Source organism: Ptychodera flava, chromosome 19 (assembly GCF_041260155.1).
Source record: "Ptychodera flava strain L36383 chromosome 19, AS_Pfla_20210202, whole genome shotgun sequence".
NCBI classification, from domain to species: Eukaryota; Metazoa; Hemichordata; class Enteropneusta; family Ptychoderidae; genus Ptychodera; species Ptychodera flava.
The window spans coordinates 10,367,399-10,392,361 of record NC_091946.1 but is presented as its reverse complement, the minus strand read 5'-3'; the positions used below and the strand labels follow the sequence as shown (position 1 = coordinate 10,392,361).

The 24,963-nt window shown below is 37.7% G+C and overlaps 2 protein-coding genes across 3 annotated transcripts in view; one reads left to right on the top strand and one right to left on the bottom strand.

Annotated features, from left to right (window-relative positions):
• The window catches only part of LOC139118527 (26S proteasome non-ATPase regulatory subunit 1-like), a 168,025-nt gene extending 144,680 nt beyond the window's left edge, over positions 1–23,345 (bottom strand). Inside the window, exons 1-18 of one of the 2 annotated variants that reach the window (XM_070681869.1) lie at positions 23,186–23,345; positions 21,559–21,602; positions 20,802–20,875; positions 20,188–20,251; positions 19,337–19,442; positions 18,198–18,403; positions 17,611–17,688; positions 17,095–17,229; positions 16,248–16,426; positions 13,553–13,600; positions 12,861–12,936; positions 12,250–12,387; positions 11,364–11,452; positions 10,319–10,571; positions 9,660–9,771; positions 9,156–9,232; positions 8,196–8,255; positions 7,381–7,601 (exon numbers count right to left, since the gene is read on the bottom strand). In XM_070681869.1, the coding sequence (XP_070537970.1) occupies positions 7,381–7,601; positions 8,196–8,255; positions 9,156–9,232; positions 9,660–9,771; positions 10,319–10,571; positions 11,364–11,452; positions 12,250–12,387; positions 12,861–12,936; positions 13,553–13,600; positions 16,248–16,426; positions 17,095–17,229; positions 17,611–17,688; positions 18,198–18,403; positions 19,337–19,442; positions 20,188–20,251; positions 20,802–20,875; positions 21,559–21,602; positions 23,186–23,204 (1,979 nt within the window). In that variant the 5' untranslated portion in view covers positions 23,205–23,345. The remainder of the gene's footprint in view (positions 1–7,380; positions 7,602–8,195; positions 8,256–9,155; positions 9,233–9,659; positions 9,772–10,318; positions 10,572–11,363; positions 11,453–12,249; positions 12,388–12,860; positions 12,937–13,552; positions 13,601–16,247; positions 16,427–17,094; positions 17,230–17,610; positions 17,689–18,197; positions 18,404–19,336; positions 19,443–20,187; positions 20,252–20,801; positions 20,876–21,558; positions 21,603–23,185) is intronic. The other variant, XM_070681870.1, reaches the window with a different exon arrangement.
• LOC139118529 (D(2) dopamine receptor A-like) lies at positions 2,747–6,081 on the top strand. The gene is made up of 2 exons (XM_070681871.1): positions 2,747–3,209; positions 4,104–6,081. The coding sequence occupies exons 1-2, from the start codon at positions 2,873–2,875 to the stop codon at positions 5,909–5,911; spliced, it is 2,145 nt and encodes a 714-aa protein (XP_070537972.1). The 5' UTR covers positions 2,747–2,872; the 3' UTR covers positions 5,912–6,081.
• Positions 23,346–24,963: the final 1,618 nt, after the last annotated feature.

The following is a 24,963-nucleotide window of genomic DNA, read 5'->3' as shown; positions in this document are numbered from 1 at the left end:
AAGACCCATCTGTTAGTCTAGACTTTTTCACGTCTATAATGCATAATCCACAATTTTTTTCAAATTTTCTGGCAAAGTCATTGGCTGTTGCCATGGTAATTAAAAAGTACAAGTACTTTTGAAATTGATGTCAATGCAAGTGTGTCCATTACTGCACACTTATCAATCACCAAATAATAGAGAGAAAGAGTTCTTACCGGAGTTGTGTAAGCTGAATTTGTTAGTCATGCAATCATGATTTGAATTGCAAATACTCTGAAATGTTTACAGCAATTTTAGCAGACCTATGGCTGAATACAGAACAAAAAGTTCATTTTCTTTGTCATGGCTACTTCTTATTTTGATTTAAGGAGAACATACAATCAGCGCTGTATAGGTTCAATGCATAACACAAAATTTGGATTCAAATTTTATAATTTCTGTAATTCTCAGTTTTATATGCCCTGTATACAATCATTTCTAAGTATTTACTTTCACAAAGCATTGTCTACATTGTCGCGGTACACTCCAAAATACCAACGGTTGTCATCATAAACTACTATAACACTACATGGAGCAGAGGATAAAAAACTAATATGACGACAATGTGTGCGACATTGATAAAATATGTGACATCATGCTGTGAATATTGTGTGTTTCCTGCGGCCAGGAGAAGAGCTTTTTCAACGCAATACAATTAAATTGAAAAACTTGATTGTCCATTAGTAATGAAAGCAACATAAATCCAACAATGTCCAACAAAATTATTTGTAGAAGAATGGCATAGGCAAGGTCCTGAAGTGCAAATAACACTTTTTATAGTTTAATTTTTCCCTTTTACAAAACAGGTACATTTTCTCTTCTTGTACTTCAAGTACAGTGTATGTCAAAATACTAAATACAAGCCTTGCTGACACAATGTCTCATGAACCACATGAAATATTATTGTTGATAAATGAAATCTAGTCTGGACTGGAATCCAATTGTTAACACTAATGCTTGATATTACACACATATGCAAGTTGTATTGACAATTGAATATTGAGATTTTCAATGTGATTTGGGGAGTGAGCAAATAAACTATGTTTTATAAATGGAACCACAAATACTAGCAAATGTATTGAAAGCTACAGCTAAATGTAGCTCTTTCTAATTAGAAAATGTTCAATGTGGCTTAAAAATTCTGTGATTTGCTGATTCAGCAACAAGTGACAGTGTTCAGTATGTAATAACATAATGCATTAAAGGTATCTTCCTGACCACAGCAAGTTGGCACACGGCACTGTCCTACACACCAAGAGCAGCAAACACTGGGAAGCCACCTTCACACTTGGCAGCGGTCTCAATTTCAAAACCTTTGTCGAACATGACAGAGATATCAATGTAGGTACCTTTGAAGTGTTTGAGAATCATGTGAGTCTATTTGTACTGCAGATTACAAATTATTACAGCCTGCTGAAGATTTCAATCCATTCATATTAGTTTTCTAGTCACAAAACCTATTTTAATGGAAAACACCCACCTTTACAAGTAATAGTCTTGCATGAAGACTTTCAATGGGTAATGAAAAACTTACAAAACTGCAGAGCCTATTATTATCAAAACTTTTGGTGTTTTTAGTTTTATCAAAATTGTGGTCAAAGCCCTGAAAGGTTTTAGCACCGCACATTGCAATAATGATTGGAATTCCTGTGTTTTTACAACATTTAATTCGGCTAATCCGGCCACGGGTAATCTTTCTGTCAATAACGGTATGATTAGCCTGTCTTTGAGGTCAGACACCACCTTGTGATTTTGTCAAGATTGGCAGATGCTCTGATTGGTCTCTAGAGGGTGTTGATATACAGAGAGGTCTTTTGGTCAGCAGGGAAATTGGCAAATCTATAGAAAAACATATTGCCGGTATCTCACCACTGAAATTTCTAACACAGTTTCACTGCCTAAAATCCTTCTTTCCAGAATTTTAGTCTCATCATAAAAAAATTCTATCAAAACTCCATTTTCTGTGACTCCTACCATTATCGTCATTTGTAACTACATTTTCTTGTTCTTCTATAGAAAGCATATTGGAAACCCCAATGTTCAACTTGTCAGCTCAGCCTCTATGTGAGTGATGTCAAATGTTAGAATGCCCCTGGGATAGATATGCAGACTCTTAAATTTTTACAATTCTTTTCTGATCTACCATTTGTGGAGGCTCATTTTAAAGCCCTCAGAGAAAGAAAAACTTTCACTGTCTTAGTTTTTTGAAAGTGTTTTAATTCGAATTTAAAGAAGACACCTTTACTCCTGTTTTTCAATGTTACACACAAGATATTTTCCCTACAAAAATCATGAAAATTTATATGACCCCCGAAAGTACAATGCAATACTCAAATTTTGAGTTTGCTCTTGGCAATCCTTTGATGAGCATACCTACACTGAATTTGCCAAGAGTTGAAAGACCTATCATAATCAAGTATCACCATATCACCGATTCACAAGAACATTACATGTGTAAGCTAGTCACAATCAACGCAGCATCCATGCCGCCAAGCTTTGCGCAATCTTAAATAGATTAAGTAAACTGTCCCCCACATCACAGAAACCTGGCAACAAGGTAAAGCTTGGGTGGTTGTACTGAGATTGAAAACTGGGTGATGGCAGAGATATGAGGCTTGCTTTGCAGATCGTTTATAATAACAACTTTAGAGTCAGGCCAATCAAGTGGAGAGGAATTCAGTGATATAACTTTTGTTTGATCTGCTGAAGTTGGCAGAATGTGGCTGACTCCCGTTGAGTGCACACATGTCAAGCCATGAGCAGAGGGCCCATCCTGTACTGTATCCTGACCAGCTCTCAGTGATTTGAAAAGAGTTGTAAAACCGCCACAACTCAGACTATTTTCTCAGAGATGACCACTGAATTTCCAGCCACGTCCGGATTCTGGCAAAACTGGAGCGATGATACCAACGGCACAACTGAGCTTGACCCCATGGACGACCTATGGGGAAATGAGTCTGACCGCGCCACTGAGCAGACCATACCGGATCTGACCAGCAGCTTGTGGTCACTGCTGGTCATCCCGGTCATCCTGTGGACCATGCTGAGCAATGCCCTGGTCTTCCTGGCCATTCTGAGGGAGAAGAAACTCCAGAACCCAACAAACCACCTGCTTCAGTCTCTGGCCATCGCCGATTTTATGGTCGCCTGTGTTGTGATGCCGTTGGCTCTATTGCCTAACTTCTACGGTGAGTGCCCCTACTGTTTACATACCCACACAGGGAAACTCACCTTGGGACATGTGGAACAGGCTGTAAAATCGTTTACCATTTACAACCCGCTGGGTACACAATCATTATATCGCTATGTAGCATCCAGTTGTGATTTAGTCATTGATTCATGGGTTGAAACTTCACAAACACACACCGATGAGTGTGTTTTCTCTATTAATTATGCTCTGAGAATATTTTTCTCGCATCATTCATACATCTCTTCTAGAGGTTGAATTCTTTCAAAAGCATCTGTTTGTTTCACTCACAATTCTGGTCCATAGATCCTGATCCTTGGACCAGTGATACAAACTTTCAAACCAATACTTTGCTAATAAAAAGCTCAATGCTAGCCAATGTTTGAATCTGGTGATATCTATCAGCTGGATTTATCTCAAGCAAATATTCCATATCAAGCCTACAAACTTATGCCCTCCTACTTCGTATCACTCGAACTGAAAACTGGGAGACACGTTCATATCGATAATGCACAAGTGGTGCCCGATCTTTGAAGTAGAATTTATAAAATAAAAGACTGTAAACTGAAGGTATCTTGAATTAACTTTGGTGATGAGGATTGTTGATATTACACAACTGATATTTCTCATGATGAGCATTTTATTTTATTTTATTTTTTCTCCTCACATTTTTCATAATTGCTGACCAGTACACTGTGATGCAAATTGACAACATTTCCAGGCTGAATGATCACTTATGACAGTGTACATCTTGCATCTCTAGCCTTACAAATGGTGTTTACCAAAACTTTGCCAAGTTAGAATATCATCACGATATTGAATAATGTGAAAGACGGTGATTTTTTTTAATGACGGCATATGTCTGAACATGGTACTTGTGTGATTACATCAACAGGATATTGGCCGCTTGGCGCCATCATGTGTAATCTGTGGATCCTGCTAGATGTTATGTTTTGTGGTGCGTCCATTTTCCACCTCCTAGTCATATCAGTGGATCGCTACATCGCCATCACAAAACCGTTCATGTTCAACACTTTCCGAAGGTCAAAGTGGCTGCTGTTGATCAAGATCACCTTCTCCTGGATCGGAAGTTTCGCAGTCGCAATACCGCAGTTCGTCCTTGGTTTGGTGGATGATGAGAACATTTTCATGGGAGAGGTGTGTATGTTAAACAATAGGATCTTCATGGGCATCAGCAGTATCATCACTTTCTTCGTACCACTGACAATCATGATGGTCTGTCATGGCCTGACCACGCGAGAGTTAAAACGCAAGATGTCCATGTACAAGCAACAGCAGAAGCAGCAACAAGGACGGCAACATCTCGAGAGTGTCGACTCGGAGAACGAACTCACCACCAAGACAGCACTGGATGTTGATTGTGAATCAGAAGATGATGCTATTCGGGGAGATAGCAGCATCAATCAAGTTGAGGAAGATTTAACACCGGAAGATGGTGAGGATGATTGCAGCATATGTAACATTCACAGTCAAGCAGCCAAATCTGAGATCAAAGATGCCACAGTTACATCAAACCAGACTGCACCAACTGAAACGTCTGCAGAAGTCACATGTCAGTCACATGATCACATGCCCCCATCAAATACCAACTCTGACCAAATAGACAGAGAAATGACATCTTGTGTGGAAGTCACTGAATCTGCTGACTGTGTCATGAGACTGGCACATGATGAATTGCCGACCAATGAAGAGAATTCTCTGACAGATGAAATTGTGATAGCAAATGAAATTATACCGATCACAATATCTCAAAAAAACACATATCAGCAACAAGATCAAGAATCAATCAACAATACACATGAAGCTGGTGGTTGTCATGGAGACAGCAATGAACAAGTGAACATCAAAATGGATATGGCAGATGACCCTGATGTTGACAGTACACATGAATGTACAGAGAGACCTTGCAGTAACTGTGCCGCCGATACCGCAATTACTCAGGCCACTTCAAATACCGGCAACGCGGAGGACACTCAACTTGATCATGGTGACAGTGACAGTATCACTGATCCTGATCAGATTACAATCACAGAAAACCCAGCTGACGTGACCAAGATTCCACAAATACTGACAAAGCGGGGCTCAGCGAGCGGCGAATCAAACTGCTCCAACCCAGGTGACATCAGTGATGTAACCAGTCAACGTACAGACCAACCACAACACCTGGATGTCAACGCAAATGCTGGTAACCATGGAAACAACTCACTCAAAGCCCAGGAGAGTAGAACCCCACAGCTGACTCCAATCACAAAGCACAAATTCAACAACTGGAAAAAGATGAGCAGAGACTCCAGAAAGAGCAGTAAAGTCTTCTTTGGATCAACAGATCAACTTTCTAAAAACTCCAGCCTCAGCTACAAAGGTACTAGACACAGGAGTGTCAACAAGCTGTTGCCATCACATCTCCTGAGTAAAATGCGGGGGACACAAAATGAACAGAGGGCAGCGCGTGTTCTGACTTTTGTACTATTGACATTTCTAGTCTGTTGGACACCCTTCTTTGTACAGAATGTGCTACGGTCTGTATGCACCACGTGTAACATTGAAATTGTTAATAATCCGACTTATGATATTTGTGTTTGGCTTGGCTATGCATCGTCTGGTTTAAACCCGATCATCTATACAACTTTCAATAAGCAGTTCCGAATCACCTTCCGCAGACTGTTAACTTGTAAATGTTAGTATTACAGCATGTTTTGCATTTAACGGCATCTACACCACAACTCTGAGGCTTGAACCCTGACAATGACTCTTCCATCGATGAATTAAAACCATGAAGAAGACAATTTTCCCCAAAATTTGTGAAATATAATTTGTAGCATCGAACTGGCTAATTCATAAAGTTTGTCATTATTCTACACAAGTGCAATACTCTTACACATTATTATCTTTGCAAAATAAATTTTTCATGTTCATTACTTTTAGAACTTTGAAAATTTTGCTGACCTACAAAATCAGGTACCAGTATATCTGGCAGGTAATTGAGGTGAAATATAAAGTCAACACAAGATAAAAATTAATCATGTGTAAATTCATTTATATTTAAAAGAATTTCAAAAATGTGGACAAATAAAGCAATATTTTCAATATTATGTAAATTTGTGTGTCAGCCACTTCTAGATGATGATAGTGTGTGGGTGTCTGAATGAAAGCACTACTGGGGATAACTGAACAAACATCTTGGTTGCAGAAGATTGACGATTGACAGCCTCCCGCCGATTGACAATTACTATGCTGGAACAGAATTTCCCACTTGCTGCAATATTTCACAAGGTATACAGCATACACTGTGTGTACATTTTTAGTGAACTCTAACTCTTGGTTACATATGAATGATATTCCACCTTACATCAATGCACTGTATTCAATGTTAATTTCATCACTAAGTTCACATTTATTTCACTATCCTGATATTGTACCCAAGGCCTTTCTCTCTATCCTTCCTAAATTTACTCTCTTCCAAATAGAAATCTCAACAATGAAATCCCTATCCTAAAATCCAGCTTGTAACTTTGTATGACTTTCACAGTATGTGTGTCTCCTACCTGTTTCTTCTCCCTTCTCTCTTTCTGTCGACATCTTCATTTGAGTTTGCTGATTTTTTTCCCTACCTGTACATTTGATGAATTTTCACTGAAAATTCATGACATCTCCCACACTAAATGCACACCGAAGGTTGGTTTTTCATTCATCACATTCTAAAGTTGATGTGACAAATCTTCTATGCATCAAAACTGTCCACATTTCTGTCCAAATTATTCAAAGTGTTTCTGACAGCAAATAAATTGCTATTCCAAAGAGATATCTTTTTGCTAACTCTGACAGTTTCCACCCACACACACAGTACTTGCAACACACTAATGTCAACCATCACAGGGCAAATTTCATAGCACCTACAGACCACACAGTATACACTCAGAAGACGTAATACACGTCGCCACACACAAATCAGTCTACACCTACACAACAAAAAATTGCAAACCACAAAACACCATGAAAGTGCTACTTTTGCTGTATTTTACACATAAGCCAGTACCCACTCCAAATTGAAGTCCAAATATGTCCGTCTTGGAATCAAAAATATCCTCCACTCACTATTCACCAGACTAAAATTCCACTTCCTCTCCATCACTCACTCACTCACTTCTCACCTGAATAACAGGAAGCCCAAAGCTGTGACTGCGGCTCTCCGGACATCATCATTGACATCACTGACAGCAACATGAAGCAGTCGTCTGATGGCCTTGTTGTTTCCAGTCCCGCAATACGCCATGGCAACAGTATGCATTCCGGAGGCTCTCAATAGCGGATCTTTATCCCGGGATAGACTCTCTATCAATGCATCAGCTTCCTCAAGTCTTCCAAACATAGTCTGCGTAAAAGTTGAACAAAACAATGTTACTGATTCAGGGATATCTTATATCCATCACAACACTCTTACTCTATTGTCCTGTACACTGGTCCAACCTTGACATAGCCTATAGGTTCATGCCAAACTTTGGCTATGAAGGGTTTCTGTGCTCTTACTTTGAGTCTTGTGTGTTCCATGGTTTTATTTGCTGGTCGACAATGGTGAAATAATTTTTCATTTTTTAATGAGGTTCTGTCCTCCAACCAGTAGAAAACTTATTACAATACTTCATTCTGTTAAAACTTTTGAACAAGCATAGTTTGAAATATCCTTGCTAAACAAAACTTGTCCTAGCTGTCAGGTTTTGATACACAGATAATGAAAGCTGACTGATTTTCACCAACTCCCAGAAACTGCATAAATTGAAAGAAAAATTCGAAACCACAAAACACAGTTTTTCATGTCAAATAATTATGGAAATTCTCCAAAACAGAAATCTCATAACTTGATTTGTGTATTCATTCATGTTATTCTTGATCTAAACTCCACTAGGCTGATTAATAGTTGCCTAACTACTTGACTAAATAATAACAGTTGCCTAACTGTGCTACTTACCAGTGCAATACCAAGTGACAAGCCCCTCAGGATCTTCTCATGCTGAGTCTCCTGGGCATACTGAAATGCAAATTAACACAAGATATATTAGCCAATCAAATTTCAATTCATACTATGCTGATTTCCTTCTGAAAGGGACAGCAAATGTATTTTTTATTTTGTAATTCAATTGCACGTTCTTGTTCTACTTCCCAAAGCATATTAAAACACTTCTGATTTAGCTCATCAATGCTGTTTCTATACACGTTTAATACACATTTATTGTTTACATTTAAATTTTAGAACACACTAGAATTCACTTGTCAACAATAAGAACGCAACTTTCACATATACAGGCCAAGATGGCAAGCTTAACACTTTGTCTCAAAATGTTTTGGGGAGTAGAACAAGAAACTGTAGTTGACATTAGTGACATTAGTGAAGAAATCATTAGAAATGACAGCTTCTGGCGCTACAATTGTTTTCATTTCTGCTGCTCCATCCCTAGTTATCTGTCTACCCATCACACTTACGCATTGTTCATAATGATGGAAGTAAATGATTTGACTAACACATCTCAATAAAACACTGGATGCCTACTGCATTCTAGAAAGTACTTTGGACATTAGTCATGAGATGCATTAGACATAATGCATACTTCTTGATCAAAGAGGTGATACTGTGCTAAGTTGGTTGTGTTCAGTCACTGGTTGTGTTTTCTATGTTTGTGAGTTCTCACAAACCAAAACAAAAGGCACTGACTCTGACCAGTTTGGGGCGCTCTTCACAATGTCCTCATGGAGCGAAAATAAGACAGCTTGACAGAAACAAGCGAACCTAGGATGATACTCAAAGTTTAGAACAATCTACATGAAAGTATTGAATAATCAGTAGACAACAGGTTCTCCTTAATATTCTCTGACTCTTTTTGAAAAACTTTGAAAAGCAGTGTACTGAGTTAAAAAAGACAGCGACACTTACAGCAACCATGTCTTCAATAGCTGTAGCAAACTTAGAACCTATCATGACCAGACCCATGGCTAACCCTGCTGCCTCACCTGAAAGAATATACAAAAGTTATCTTAGACTGATGTCACTATCACAAGTGACTGTTAGTGGTACACTGTTTGATCATGCAAGCCAGTTGTTTTCTATTCCACATGGCTATACATGTACATACACATATGTTTCAAGCTTCCATCCTCTTTCCATATATACAGAGCTTTTGGCATTGATGACACTTAGATCATATCAAAGTCTCAGAGATTCAAGTACAGGAGTCAGTGTTTTACTATGTGCTTTCACAGTGTTTGACTTTCAACTTGAATGAGGTGTTTCTCTTCTAAGAACAAAAAGTCTTCAGCAGAAAGTTCATTACATTTGAGTCAGGTTTTATGAAGAAGCCTAAATAGAGGGTATTACCATAACAACCATTTCTCACTAAAACTGCTGTGTCAAAGTTCATAGTTCAAGGGGAGAACTTACCAGTCACAGCGTCATCCTGATACAGGTTGAACTTCAACTGTTCATAGACATCCATCCTGGCTGTACCCATGGCAGCTAATCCTAAACCTAGACATCCCCCATGACGTATCATCTACACAGGGATGAAAAAAGATATGATTTCTATAATGACAAATGATTTTTACACGGACAGGCATCTAAGATTTTGTCAACAAAGAGTTTCACTTCTTCATTTTCATATTGAAATCAGAGAGTTAGTTTTCCATCCCACGATTTGTAACCTGATGTCAATATTTAGGGGTTTCCTGCAAATGTGTTCTAATTGGTCAATGTGTATTGGTAACAATGGTTACATGCTGTCAATCAATGTGTATTCTGATTGGTTAAAATGTACCAGTAGCCATGGTTGCACACCAGAAATCAATAGCACTGAAACTTTCTATTGGCTTCTTGACAGTCATTTTTTTCAAGATGGTAATCATCTTTCAGTCATTGTTTTGCTAGAGGTCCATGGATCTTTCTGCTATAAAGTTGATTGTGTTGTATACCTGTATGTTGTGAGTGAAATGTTTGTTGTTCGTGTTGTGATGTTTTGTATTTGTCGTCTTGGCTGTGTAAATCTGATTTCAAAAATTTTGGTTGCTGGATAGGTATGAACATGATCATTTTCCAACACTTACATCACTAGTTGCTTCTTTCAGTTGATTTAAAAGATAATCAGTAATCTCTCCGCCGTGATTGGCATGAATCAAACCCAGGGCAAAGAGTCCACCGCCTTCTTGGTATGCACTTCCCGGGCCGGTGTCTTTTGGTAAATATGTTGACATCAGATTTAATGCTTCTTTTTCATGACCTTTGTGGATGACACCTAGACTTGCTGTGGCTGTGAACTTGGCCCAGTTTGTCGCCCTTGCCAACCACTCTAGATTATCCCTGGAAAAGACAGAAATTCAAAGTCATATTTTGTTACAACATGATATCCATATCTACTGGCTAACTTTTATCAAAGGTCACTATTAACTTTGGGTATTTTTGCTCGTATTAAAACATTGAACTTTTATCACTGTCTGGACAGACAGAATACTTTGATTCACTTGGACATAGCCTGACTCCCTGCTGCGACTGACAGTGTGTGTGATATTCTATGGATGCAATCACAAAACCAAAGCCTGGTCTAACTGAATAAAATGTCCCCAATTTATGCAAATGAGTAAAACATATTGGTGGTATGACTAAGGTACTGCCGTCCACCCCTTTCAAATCTATGACTGATATTGAATTATTTCAATATACATTATAATAAAGGTGCAAAAGTCAACTGACCAATTTGTTGTGATAAAATAAGATAATACACAATCATGACATACCACATTGTAGTTTTTCATAGCTTAGTCATGACATCATTGTATTCCATGAATATTTATCAATAGAATTCATGTCCATTAGATTTGTCTGTGGTATTTTGCCCAAAGACAATAACACAAATAAGCACAGTGACTCGTGAAGATGTAAATTCCACAGCTGGGACAAATGGACTAAAATGAAAAGTTCAAAATAGTTTGAGCCCAACTTATATAAGCACAGTCAATATATGTGACAGTACTGGGCGTGCTTACATCAGAAATCATGAATGATGATACAAACAAGTAACTTGACCAGTTCAGGCAAACAACATCTTACAGTGATTATAATATAAGTGTAAGAAAATCCAGCAGATAAAGTTACCTGAGGAATTGATCAGATGTGGTTCCACAGTGCATAAATGAGTTTGCAATAACGGTTGCTGTGTGACACACTGAATTGCGCACAGCATCCTGAAATATAAAGAGTACGAAAATAATGTAAAATATGATTGTTTATGAGGGAATTTTCCTCTTCTTTTCAAGAATGCTTTCATATTGTTCCTTACTGACTTGGTATACCTGTACAGTGATGGAATTACATGTACCGGTACTACCCACATAGTAAGTTCAATTTTGGAGATTAGCACACGCTTTGATATTACTTGTATAAACTTTTCTCTGCCATGTAACAGTCACAATATGTCATCACACCTACAGAAATCACCCATAGAAGATTATGTTTTATGCTACACACATCATGACACATACATGCCCCGCACAAGAATGGTTTAAACCTCTGGATGAAATGACAACTGGGATGATGTTTATTATAAAGTTTCACAAAGTTCAGATACACTGAAGTATAATTCAACATTATCTTAGGGTGTGTGTTTGTATTTGTTCACCATTAAACTCTTTCACCCCCAGTTCCTGTATACAGGTCCAACTTTACCATAGAAAACAATGGATTTGGGACAAACCATAGTGGTGAAAGGGTTAATGCACCCTCAGACAAGTGTTGATTTCTACAATGAGGAGGTGGCCCAGTGTACTTCAGGTGTACCACAAGCTTTGTCTTCGTATGAAACTTCACAAAAAACACTTCACTGCTAGTTGTGATCACTTTTGAAAAGGTGAGTAAATACGACTCAACTCCAGTGTAATATGCTACATTCAGAAAATTGACATAGTTCTATAAATTCCACCCATCCCAACTATGCATTAATTCTAACAATATGACTACAAACGTTCACAGGATGCAATCTTACCTTGGTATTTTTCAGAATCTGCAGATCAGTTTTGTTGGTTCGGATTAAAAACTGCAAATGGAGATCAATTGTGGTTTCACCACCAAGTATGGTGGTCAACTTGGTTATTCTGTCTTGGTGTAATTTGTCTGCTTCAGTCTGTCAAAAAAAATATAAAGTTTAAATACAAATCAGAAACACAGGGAAACACACACTGCCTGCAAAGCACAAATCAGCTGAACTGCCGATTGTGATTTCAAAACTTCACCATCAAAATAACCAATATCTGTTTTTCAGTAGTTTTGAACAACTTGATTTAACATTCAAAATATTGACTGGCATATGTATAACAGCCTCACTTCACAACTGTACAAACTTTCATGACACAACAAGAAAGAGGCAAAAGAATATTTTTTCTCAAAATGGTATTTTGCAGTTACTTTCATAGTTTTCTCAGCATCATTTTCCTTCAGCAATGAATCAAAATTAAAACTTTCCCTATCAGAGCTATCCTTTTGGAATTCAGACTACAACACAGTCTCTGCTTGGAGCTGCTAATTTTTCTATATGCCCTATCATGTAGACTTACTATTTGAGAGCAAAGATAATACTTCGTCTTTTTTCAAACTTACCAATTGTGTAGGTTTAGGGGTTTCGATGGGTGTCTCAGACACTGCTCTGGACGACTCATCTGTTTCCATGGATTCACTGTTAACAAAATATTCAGATGTTAGTTTCTTACTTCACATTTTTTGAATCATTTAGTCTCTCTGTGAATGATACTCTCAAATAAGAAAGTTAATTTCAAACAAAAAGCTGTGTGAAAATTTATATTCACAACTTGTCTCGGTTGTGGGCACAGCTCTCCGTTCAAGACAAAGGCCCTTGCTCCCCCTACACTTTACCTGTAGTGGTCTCATCCATTTGTTTATGGTGGAACACAGTACTCACAAATAGGGGGATTCAATGGTACAATTTGGCAAAGCACACTGGAAGAATGGAAAATTGTTATGATAAACACGGTACCAAGCAAAGTTGTGTAAGGCACACTGTTGGTATACATTACACGAACAGTCTTTTAAATTTAAACCAATCTTTTTAAATGACTTTTGCTGATACATACAAACTACAATGTGAGTCTGTTTCTGATTGTATCTCCATTGTCATTCACTTTTTATGGCTTCAACATGTAACTTTCATAATTCACTTTCTCTTTTGAAATCTAAAATCAAAACAACTCTCTCATTTCTTTCACTCTCTGTCCATAAGCTGAGATGTTTGCATTATTCTCAAAATAATGAACAGAAAACGAGAAAGCTCTTACTTGTTTCTCGGTGCGAAATTAACTTCAAAGATAATCCTTGTGTTGCCACTACAGAGCACAATGAAATAACTCTATTTATAACACACAATTCCATTAAAATTTTGTCAATTTCTGAAAATCTAAGCCAGCCATGAGCTCTTCAATCCAGGGTTCGAAATTAACAGGCGTTTTGAACCACCAGTTTTTCACTTTGGACCACCAAACCAAAACATTGGTGTCCTGTTTGGGCACCGATAGTTACTGCGACAGGTTTTGAACTTAGTAGGAATATCAATGACCCTTTCAAATAAAAAGACCCAGCAATCTTTCTGAACAATAAGGAAATTTGAAGTCTGTTCATGCCATAAAGGCCATGCTCCACTGCCAAGTCTAGTCATACGGCCATGGAGCCAAATATTTTTCAAGAATGAATCCAAGGTGTACAAAATCAGCAATATTTCAAGAATCAAAAGTTTTAAACAGGAGGTGTAAAAGCAGATTATTGGAGACAAATACACTTTGTACTAGTCATCAACTTTTTCTGTTCTGATAGTCTACACAGACTACAACATACAAACTTTAATTTCGAACCCTGCTTTCTATATGCAAATATGCATGATTGCGGGCGCCGAAAGTTGAGTTTGTCGTATGCGTGACTGTTTTGTGAAAGTCAATCTTGCAATGCGAAAGATCTGCTTTTTCTGCAGTTGAGGCTCTGACAAGATATTCACAAAATCCTTTTCTAACCCCAATTATATTCCATGAAGAAAAGTCACATGTGTCATGCTAATACATACACAAACTTTACCCCTCTATCGAGTAACAACATTTTCAAATCCAAAACAGACTTGAATACTCATACACTCATTCTAAAACTGAAGTCAGAACAAATGTTTATGTTAGCAGCTACAGCTGGAAAGCTTTGAAAGTAGTTCACTAAAAGTAACCAACAATTGTACCAAAGTAAGAGCAACACTTTCGATAGGAAGGCAGAAATTAAGAATTTTTTAGCAATTTGCTGACCAATAGGGCTTCAGTCTAAAAGTCTCTATAACACGTTGCCACACTTTTTCACAAAATTCTGCTTGTCAACAGTTTGTCTGCACATGCAAAAGCCCAGTACCAACCTAAAGAAATTACGAAAAGCTGCAAGCCACAAGAGCTGCTTACACGTCAGCAAGATAGCAACTTTACATTCAGAACCACTACGCCAGCATGTAAGGAAACTTTTTTAAAGATTTACTTTACCTTCAATTTTTTTCTGACTAACAGCATGCATGGCAAAACTTTTGAAAATGCTGCTAATCCATACCATAAAGGAAAACACTTTCAAATGTGAATATTTTCTGATGTTCAATGCAATGCCATTCCATTTGAGCTAACAAACCTTGACAGAATGACAACCACAGTGATCTGAGAATATAGGTGTTTGCATTCTGTAAGTTCAGCATCCAACATCAATTTTTCCCTATCCTCTTACTCTCAGTTCCCTTTTGAATAGCTTCAAAATTTTACCTTTGTGTATTTAATATATCATCTATGAATACAAATCATTCTGCAACATTGGAAGTGCCATGGTTTCACTTAGTCATGTGTTTTTGAGTTCATCATGTGTTTTTGAGTTCATCGTGTGGTTTTGATTCATCATGTGCTTTGCCAGATGTGTACTGACAAACTTCCATGGTGGCATCAAATTATGATCCCTTTTAAGGGTATGCCTATTTAAATTTGACACCTACAGCACGTCTAAAGAACCATTTCATTCTATCAGGTCTAATAAAATCTAGCTACAATGTCATGTAGTATAATTTGGTGACACTTTGCTCAATGTAGAATGCGTTTCAGGGCTGATATTAAAATGCTAAAAATTTATGATACTTTTTTGGTCTACTTCTTGTATGGTCTCATTTTGAAGTTCTTAGAGTTACAGACTACAGGAATTTTCCACTTATTTTTGTGAAAATTGAGAATTTACTTTTTCCCTATAGAATGAACACAGGGATGGCTTCCATTTTGAATTTCAAATGTTGGTAAACTGTTATTTGTTTCTGTCATGCCAAACTTGGCACGGTGATCTTTATTCTTGGTTTTAAAGGAGAGTGGTTGAATGTTTCCTAGGGGAACATTTGAACAAAATTTTCAGTCTTTCAGTTTCAAGCCATGTACCACCCTACACTTACACTATGTGAGGCTATCAATATGTCGATAAGACTACATGGTTGATGCACACAAACTCTTAGGTTGAACACAAGAACTTGATCAATGAAGTGACTCGCCCACAAATTTGCTGGTCAGTGTTTGCACAAGGCATGTACCCTTGGAGAGACTCTTAGATCCCTGGTTGCTGTATACGTGCTCTTTGCTGTAAAGTTGTGTGCCCTCAATGGCCAAACTGAGAGAGGCTAGGTAAAGTGGAGTGAAACTTTGCAGACAAAGCTTGCTCGCTATGCTGGGTTTCAGCTTCATTGTTTGGGGCGCATGTACCTGCAGAAGATACATGTATACTGCCATATTGCATAGCAAACACCACTACAACCTCCATCCAGTCACCGCCGCAAACCAAAGCCAGCCCCCAATATAGCAAATAGCATAGTTGGACTATGCCAGGTTAGGGGATGGAAGCATGAAGGAAGTATTGTTAGTGCTGTAGCTTGATCACGTCTTGCACTTTGGTTTTTTGTGGTGTTTTTTGCAATGTTTTTTCAATTGTTCCTACCTTTCTTTCACTGGTGTAGTTGTGTCTGGTGTGGTTGCCGTAGCAACACTACTGGATGGTGTTCCAGGTATTGGCAGTGGGGCAACAGCTCGGAGTGCACTTTGTATCCGTGATAAAAATTTCTGAGTAGCACTCTCATACAGATCAAAACCTATTTGGTATGCCATTAGAGTGGATTCCTGTTTAAATAAAATAAAAAAGGTCGAAAGTTGGAATATTTGCTAAGGTTTCAAAAAAATATGGAAACAGAAGTATTCACCAATTCTCATCTGCTGAGCCTGAATTTCACTACAGTAAAATATACCGAAGTGAGTGAATAAATTACTTCTTTGGTGGTCTAAGTCAAACCAGTACCAATGTAAGTCTTACTGTCTTGCAGTCTACAATGGTAGTCCTGCATGCATTCACTATCATAAAGGGCATTGGTATTCGCTAGTCTTCTGGACAAGGTGAATGTCACAGTCACTGGTCCAAAACAATTTTAGAGGCCCTGCACCTTTGACAATCAGATTTGCGTCACCCTTGATATCTTTAGAACAGAGTGAAACATGATTCAATAAATTATGATCATGGCAAAGTAGTTCTTAAGTGTGTTGCTTGAGTACCTCAATGGTGACGCCAAGATCGAAAAGCTAAAATGATGCAAAAATTCAAAATTATCAGATAGAACAGATACACATATACAAAGTTGTCTTGTTTGATTTGCTATGAACAGTCAACTGGAAAATTATAGAAATCTAATCACATTTTTCAAACAGCATTCTACGTTTAGATTACAGACTTGCAGTTTAATGATTCATACACTTTCACACAAACATTCTGGCAAACTCCAGATAAAACTTCTCACCTCCGATTCCTTGATGAGTTTTTCCAGGATATCAGCCACAGCCTGTGTATCATCCAGGAATATGAAACACTGGCAAACATTGATGTAGTCTGGTATGGCCAGATTCAAATAAAGGTTGACCAATACCCTTAAAACCTATAAACGATATGAATGGAAGCCATGTTATTAGGATTGCTGTCTCAGAGCTGTAACGGTTTTAGTCAGTGAAAATTCATCGAATTTCCAGAGTTTTTAGTTTTTGTCTGAAGTATCTGAGGTTGAAAAGTACCATTTTGCAACTAGTGTATGGAGATTTTAAATAGCACCATTCCACTACACTTGACAGCGATAACATTACAGGACTTCTGTTACAGTGCAATGTGTTTCAGAACACAGGAACAAGGAAAGATTTACCTGACAAATTGTCTTGTAAATAACATAAAGTTATTTTAATGTTTCTTGCAAAGCAGGAATTATGCAATCTTCTGTCTCATGATGACGAAAAACCAAAAAAGACCAAAGAAAATAACAGCTTACCGTATTTCTAAACTGTCTATTTTGAATCAGAGACATGCATACTTTAACACTGTACGCCAACATTCCTGGAACATCATCCTGTAAAATAATGAAATAATGGTCAAAACTTTCTTTAAATTATCACTTTTTCCACTTATACATGGTTATCTGTGACTGCACTGCAGTAGTCACTTCTGAGAGACATAAGACTTTCCAAGGGAAAATTATCGTTTACTATTTGGTATTTAAGTTATGACTGAGATTGTTCATGGATTTTAATATATTACCTACGAAGAAATTTCAAAAACATCTTCATGATAAAAAAGAATATTAAATGAATAAATCAGTTCAGTGAAGATGTCATCATTCACTTATCAATGCTGCCTTTGGTAAGATACAAATATATTTGGCTTCACACTCAAACTGATTGTTCATTCCATGCACTACTTAGGTCTTTCTGAAAAGGAAGGTATTCAAAATCTCACAACCAGCGACAAATCATGTCCACAAATTACTTCTAGTCTCAGGTGCGCAAAGAGTTTCCATTATCCTGAGTACACATCCATTAAGACAAACATTTGGAAATTTCCACACAGGAAATCACTTACAGATTTCATGATGGCATCACGGAAGATGTCAATTCTCCTGGTCTCCAAGGCGATACCAACAGCCTGCTTGTACTTAGCATCATCAAAGCATCTTTGGAACATTCTGTTGACCACAGCTTCAAGTCTAGTATCGATGGACACCTGGTTTTCTTCAACCTCCTCAGCATTTTGAATTCTCAGTTTGGTGTAATGATCAATGCACTTGGCTGGAAGAGAACAGGTGCACAAGTGTATCAAGAACATGGCAGGTTTCCGTATGGTGTCAGGTCTTGTTACATGTATATGGTCACAGTACAGTCACCAATACACGAACATTTAGTGCTCTCCTCCATCCATATGCGATCATTTATTAAATTTACTTTTAAAGTTTAAGTCCCACTGATTTCCCTGATTAACAAACTCACACGAACACTTTAACAACAAGGTTTACATATAATGCCAAAATCCAAAACCTAGAGAATTCCCTGTGTGACATTTTAACAGCGTAAAGCACACTGCATGCTCTGTTGAACACATTTATTTTCTGTGTTCTTTTGAGAGATTGCACACTTGAGGATTCTCTAGTATCCCATGGCAGTGAATTCCGTAGACAATAATTTGTTGATAATTCGTTAAGGTAATTAGTATGCGGCTCGAAAGTGCAGGACTTAAAACTTTCGCTTAAATTTTCCTCAATGAAACTTTCAACCATTCACTTACCAAATCAAGAATAAAAATCAGGGGTCACAGTGCAAAGTTTGGTATTAGAGAAACAAATTACCTTACATTTACCAATATTTGATACAATGACTGATCAAGATCACTTCTATGGTCTTGATCTGTGTCTGCCAAAATTATTCTCCTTCAAGATTACTTACTCTTCACATTTACTTTGTAATTTGCAAACACCCTACACTATCCAGTCAATATACGAGGGCTTCCATCCTAATGAACAGTCAGGTGTAATGTCAGGAGTCATTTAATATTTTTCTTTTCTTTTCCATAAATAAATGTTTCTGCCGGAGAAAAGGTTATGGGCTTGCAAACTGCTATACAAAACTAATTTACAGTTTATAAATTTAATGGCATGCCCAGGAGATATCCTTAGTGTCCGAATGACAACAGTTGCGGTAATTTGATTTAATTACAATGTAGCTTACCTATGATGGTCTCCACATACTCAGAAGTAGCATTGACATCAAACAATTCACCAGCTCCGAGGGCATAGGTCAGAGATTCCTCAAACGCTCCTAGGTGATAATACACCTAAGAAGGAAAAACATGATTATCTTATCAAAAAATATTTGAGGAAAAAATTGTCTCAGAAAATATGCGGCATCTTCAGTAGTGTATAGATACAGTATGTTTATCTGGTTTTACATATGAATGACAGACATGCACACAGATTTCATACTCATTGTATGTATTGAACCTTTGTTGCCTTTTACATTCTCAGGCAAAGATTCATGAGTAATTTTGCACAAGAAAAGTATAAATTTAAAATTACATCATTGCATTATTTATGTGTTAAAATGTACATTTTCTTTTCAGTTCGGCCACTTTCATTAATTTTTTAAAATAAATTTGCATCCTGATACTAAATTGAACATAATTGTTACAGAAATAAGATTTTATCGCTGTATGTATCACGATTCAGGTGAGGGGACATAGATTCATGCCATGCATTAATTGTAGCATTAATCCTCACAGGCTTCAACACCTAGGCATCATTTCCAGTGTTTATGATGACTACCAAACTTTGGTAATGCTTGTGAGCCACTGCTGCGCAATTGCACCAATTTGAACATTTCATTTTCCTACTGGGTTCGCCACAAGGGGATTTTGAGTGATGGGCCAACCCTCTGTTTTGGAGCAAACTATTCATATGTTAATAACCATACAAAAGAATATATTTTCGTGACAATCGAATAAGCAAATTATGCATTATTATATACAGTAACCCTCCCCCCCCCCCACCTGTTTTTCTAAGCTATTGAGAACACTGTCTTACCTTGGATGCTACCAATGCTGCCAACTTCCTTTCAATAAAAGTTTCATCTTCGTAGAGCACTTCACTGTTGATACGGAGAATAAAAAAGGAAAACAAAACCATTAGCTAGTTACAGTGTATGAAAAGTGAGGGTACTGCTGGTTGGTACCACATGATTATATTATTTTTTCCGATGAAATACCTGTATACTGGTATAATGTGTATTTACCTCTTTGTCCAATGATTAGATGATTGACAAGAAGTACATTTCAAATTTCAAAGATAATTGTAATATCCATCAATAGAGACAAAATATATTTTTTCTGCAATTTCAAATTTTTACTTCGTACTAAGCAGCCACATATTCAACTATCATTCTTCCTTCTCACTGAAATCTTGAATATTTAATATTTTAATGACCCACTTTTCCTAAGTCTGCATGAACTGGCCTAAGCCATCCTCTGCTAACAACCACATCATCCCTACAAGATTCAAACTTATCTCACTGTTTTCCCCGGTGAATTTGACTGACAAGGGCTAAAGGTCTAAATCTGCAGCAATGAAAAAACAGTGAATTCTGTTCTCAGGGAAAGTGGATGTTTATCTTTCACCTGAATAGTAAATAAGAGACTTACATTTTGGTTACAACATCAGAAACTTCAGCCCAGAAGTCACTCACAATGTGATTCAGTTTCTTCAGAGCAAATACCTGTGTGTTAGGAGGACAAGAGGTGTCACCACAAAGAAATGATAAATATATAATTACTGTAAAAACAGCTACTCAACTAACCTGCATATTGACCGACTTACAAGAATTAACCATGAGCAGTGTGCCCGCTAAGCCAATATGACGCATGACGCAGGGCAAACCTGCCTGATGCAATTGAAATTACAAGTAATCTGACGCGTCACTGATGCAGCTGTAAAAAGCCTGCCAATGACTAGAAATGCTTAGCACATTTATAATTTACATAGATACAGTAACATGTTTTCCTATAGTTTTGGGTCAAAAAATATTTGAAAATGTCATTTCTGTAAGTCTCCGCATTGATACTACGTGCAGATATGAGTATACATGGCTACACGAAAGCTGTTAAATAATTACAGTTTTTTTCATTGAATCTAAATAAGGTGCAATAATATAATTAACAGAGTCCTTTAGATATACCAATTCAAAATATCTGGCATACACAAATCAAACCACATAAGTTGTTTTAAGTTAATTAACCCAATAGGTCAGTGATTTCAATTACTTGGGTCAACACTGCAAAGTCTTTTTTTTTTTTGAATGCCGAATGGTATAGTTTTCCCATTCTTACAAACGCCTTGCTGTCAGTGTGATTCTGGTATAAGCAAAGTTCTTGATGGATTCAATGTCTAAGACTTTCTTACCTTCAGTTCTGCCTCCTTCTCATCCAGGAGTGCAATCACACCCGCTGAAAGAACACAAATGGTACACTAGTATATCATTTTTCAAGAATGACCCTTCCCTCCCTCTAAATGCAAGTTCCCACTTCCACTCTCTCATCTGATCCCACAATCAGATCTTTCATTTGGGAACTCAAGGGGTCTGCGAATTAAAAGTATGGACTTGTTGTCAAACCAATCCTCTTGAAAATTGGTAGAATGGCTACAATGCACTTTCAAGTAAGTTTATGGTCAAGAGTTCCTATGGCCCTCCCCATACAGTACCTGAAATCACTGTAATCTTGAGACCCTCCTCAGAGGAAGCACATCAAACATAACTTTGAAGGTGTTTTGAATTAGGGTTAGGGTTTGTTTAAGGGTTGGCGTTTATTACATATGTGGTATATAAAAAGCAGAAGGTTGAGGAGGGGGCCCTAAGGATTGAACATTTGAAGGCCCCTGAATACATGATGTAGATACTATAAACATGATTTTTACAGACTAAAGCTGCTATAACAGACCTTGCAAAGTGGATGAAAATAAATGTAGTTTTGGCTCAATACTGCTTTTTACTGACTTGGCAGATGAGGAAGTGATTACTGTCTGGTAGGAAATGAAATATGGCATTATTTCCACGCAGCAAAATTTTGCTTTTTCACTTTTGAGTATACTGTATGCACATATGCATATGACTATTGTATACTGATGACACTCAGTCAAGTTGATCTCCACTACAACTGAAACAATACACATGAAAACCGCTGAGATCAGAAAAACAGAATGGCCCTGGCCTGTACAGGACATCTAGATCATTCCTGTAGCATTGTCCTTTGAAGCTTCTGTTTTGTACCTAGGTTTTCTGTAGCAGTCTATTCCACAATGTTCTGTCATTTGGTCCCTATTATATGCAACATTAAAAGGTAACTTTTAAGACAACTTCTTCAAAGAGGGCAGAGTGTCTTGCTATAGATTTAGCATACAGGTGATATGTGATTTAAATTCGAGGGAACATAAAACAAACCACGGTTACTCTACCCATGGATGTAAAAATGTTTTACATCCATGCTCTACCCATGGAGCCTGGAGGTACATGTACCTCCATACATGTACCTCCATGGGAGCAAGAGGCATTCCATGTTGAGACGAAGCCTCGCACTGTCGTGCATTTTTCTGGTGTCACTAGCGATACCTCTTTACCTATTTTGTTAGAAAAGTTTTGTTATCACACGATCGGGTCAGATTTATTTACGTGCGGACTGTCCATAACACTGTCTCGTGAATGTTTTCGTCCATTACCCAGGAAGTCTCCATTCAAACTTCGAAGTTCGATCATGACTTGAATCAGAACTTGCGAAGTCATAATTAAAACAATGGAAAAGGGAAATTGTGACAGCGCTATGTGATAGATATAGGTCTTGTTCCCTGAAAATTAAAGGCGATGAATGGAGGGGAAATTAACGCAAGGAATTGCCAACACTGTCTCCTCAATAACCGAAGACAACAAATGATAACATCATGACTTGGCCATTTTCATCTTTCTCACTTCAATTGATTCAAAGTTGAAATTGGCGAAAGAGGACGTCCTTCTTGTTCAATAAATTAACCTACTCACCGGCTGATGTGATCTTCATACTGCAAATCGGATCCTAGAATGTGTAGTTCAAAAGTTTCTGATAAATTTGGTTTTCGTTTGATGAAATCAGTCGGTACTCACAGATACACACATGTAACTTGCACAGACAACAAAATGGCGACTATAGCCTCGATTTCACTAGAAGACCCTTCATCTGTGTTGTCAAAGAGACGCGAAGAGCCCCTAGCTTGTCAATTCTTCGGTTACGCTCATTCAGGTCCAGAAGCGCCCTCACCCGGCTCGGCCACAGCACGGATACCGTGAGAAGACCCAAGAAAAATGACGAAGTTGCGGGCTACACATCTATCGTTGAGATTGAATTTCAATGAAACTAAGAGCTAGCAACCTCACAGTTTAATAACTCCACAAAAGTACATGTATAATTTATTGGACAGCAGCCCATAATAACTTTTGATAATGCAATGTACAGATGAGTTAACGGAGCTAGACTCGACTAGGACATGGCTATATTCCTAGCTCCTTACTGTCAATGTATTCTAAGGAATTAAATTATGTTACTTTAAGCTTAAATATGACAATAAAATGATGATGATGATGATGATGATGATGATGATGATGAACAGCAGAAGAAATACCGACAAACCTTACTGCCCGGGCTGTTTGTTAAACTATCTGGGAATCTGAAAACAACATGATTGCCTATATTTTAGGTATGGCATAATTCCACGAAAATAGTCAAATCAGAAGCTTAGGGAAGTCATTCGAATGATTGTCAAGTTCGCTGTTATTTGCCATATTAGCGGGAGGGCAAGCAATTTCATTATCAGCGGGCGGGGAATTTTGTTCTTTCTATTCTTCTAAGGCTGCGTTCACAAATAACGATTAGGGGGGTTGGGGGTTGGAGGAATCTCGATTGAAATCATATTTTTTTTCAGATCCCCCCCCCTGAGTACCCTAAAAAATTTTCAAATGCCCCCCCTCTATATGATCAAAATTTTTCAAGTCCCCCCCCTAACTATCACAGGCCCGCATATTTGTAAAGGATGTGAGCGCAGAAAAAATAAACATGTATTGCGCCGTTCTGCTCACAGGTGTTCAACACTACCTGTATTAGCACTTTGTATAGTCATATTCCCAAGGCAAGTTCTTTAAATGCATCAGTGAATTTTTTAGATGTATTGGTCTAACAGCCAACTTGAGTTAATCCAACTCTGGCCAGGTCAATTGCTCCTGTTGAAGAGCACACAAAATACAATCATGAGAGAGTGGGAAAATTGTGAATTCTGCACTGTAAAGTTAAGTGTTAAAGGATAGAACACCAATTAAACGCCTTTTTGTAACACTTTTTGAACGCGTCTAGACGTTCAGAAATTTAACACTACGTGTTCAACCAATGTTCAATTTTTAACACACGTGTGCAGATTTTGAACACTTCGTGTTCATCAGGCATTATATTGAACACCATGTGTTCCATATCTGAACATACGTTGCACATGAAATGCGTTCAAAAAATTGAATGCATTTACGCGTTCAAAGGGCTGTCCCACTTTTGAACGCATGGACGCCGTTCAACGATAAGTGTGTTTAGGGTTAGAACACATGATATGCACTTGTTGAACACCTTTAATTTTGCGCGTTCATGGGGTGTTCAAGCCTGGAAATAACAAAACAGACCACTTATATTCAGTAAAATTATTTTATTTAAAAATACACAAAAATTCCTTTAGTAAAATACAATTATTTAGTGTCAATGGGCACATAAACACCGTTGGTGTTTTCCTCTGACAAACTATACA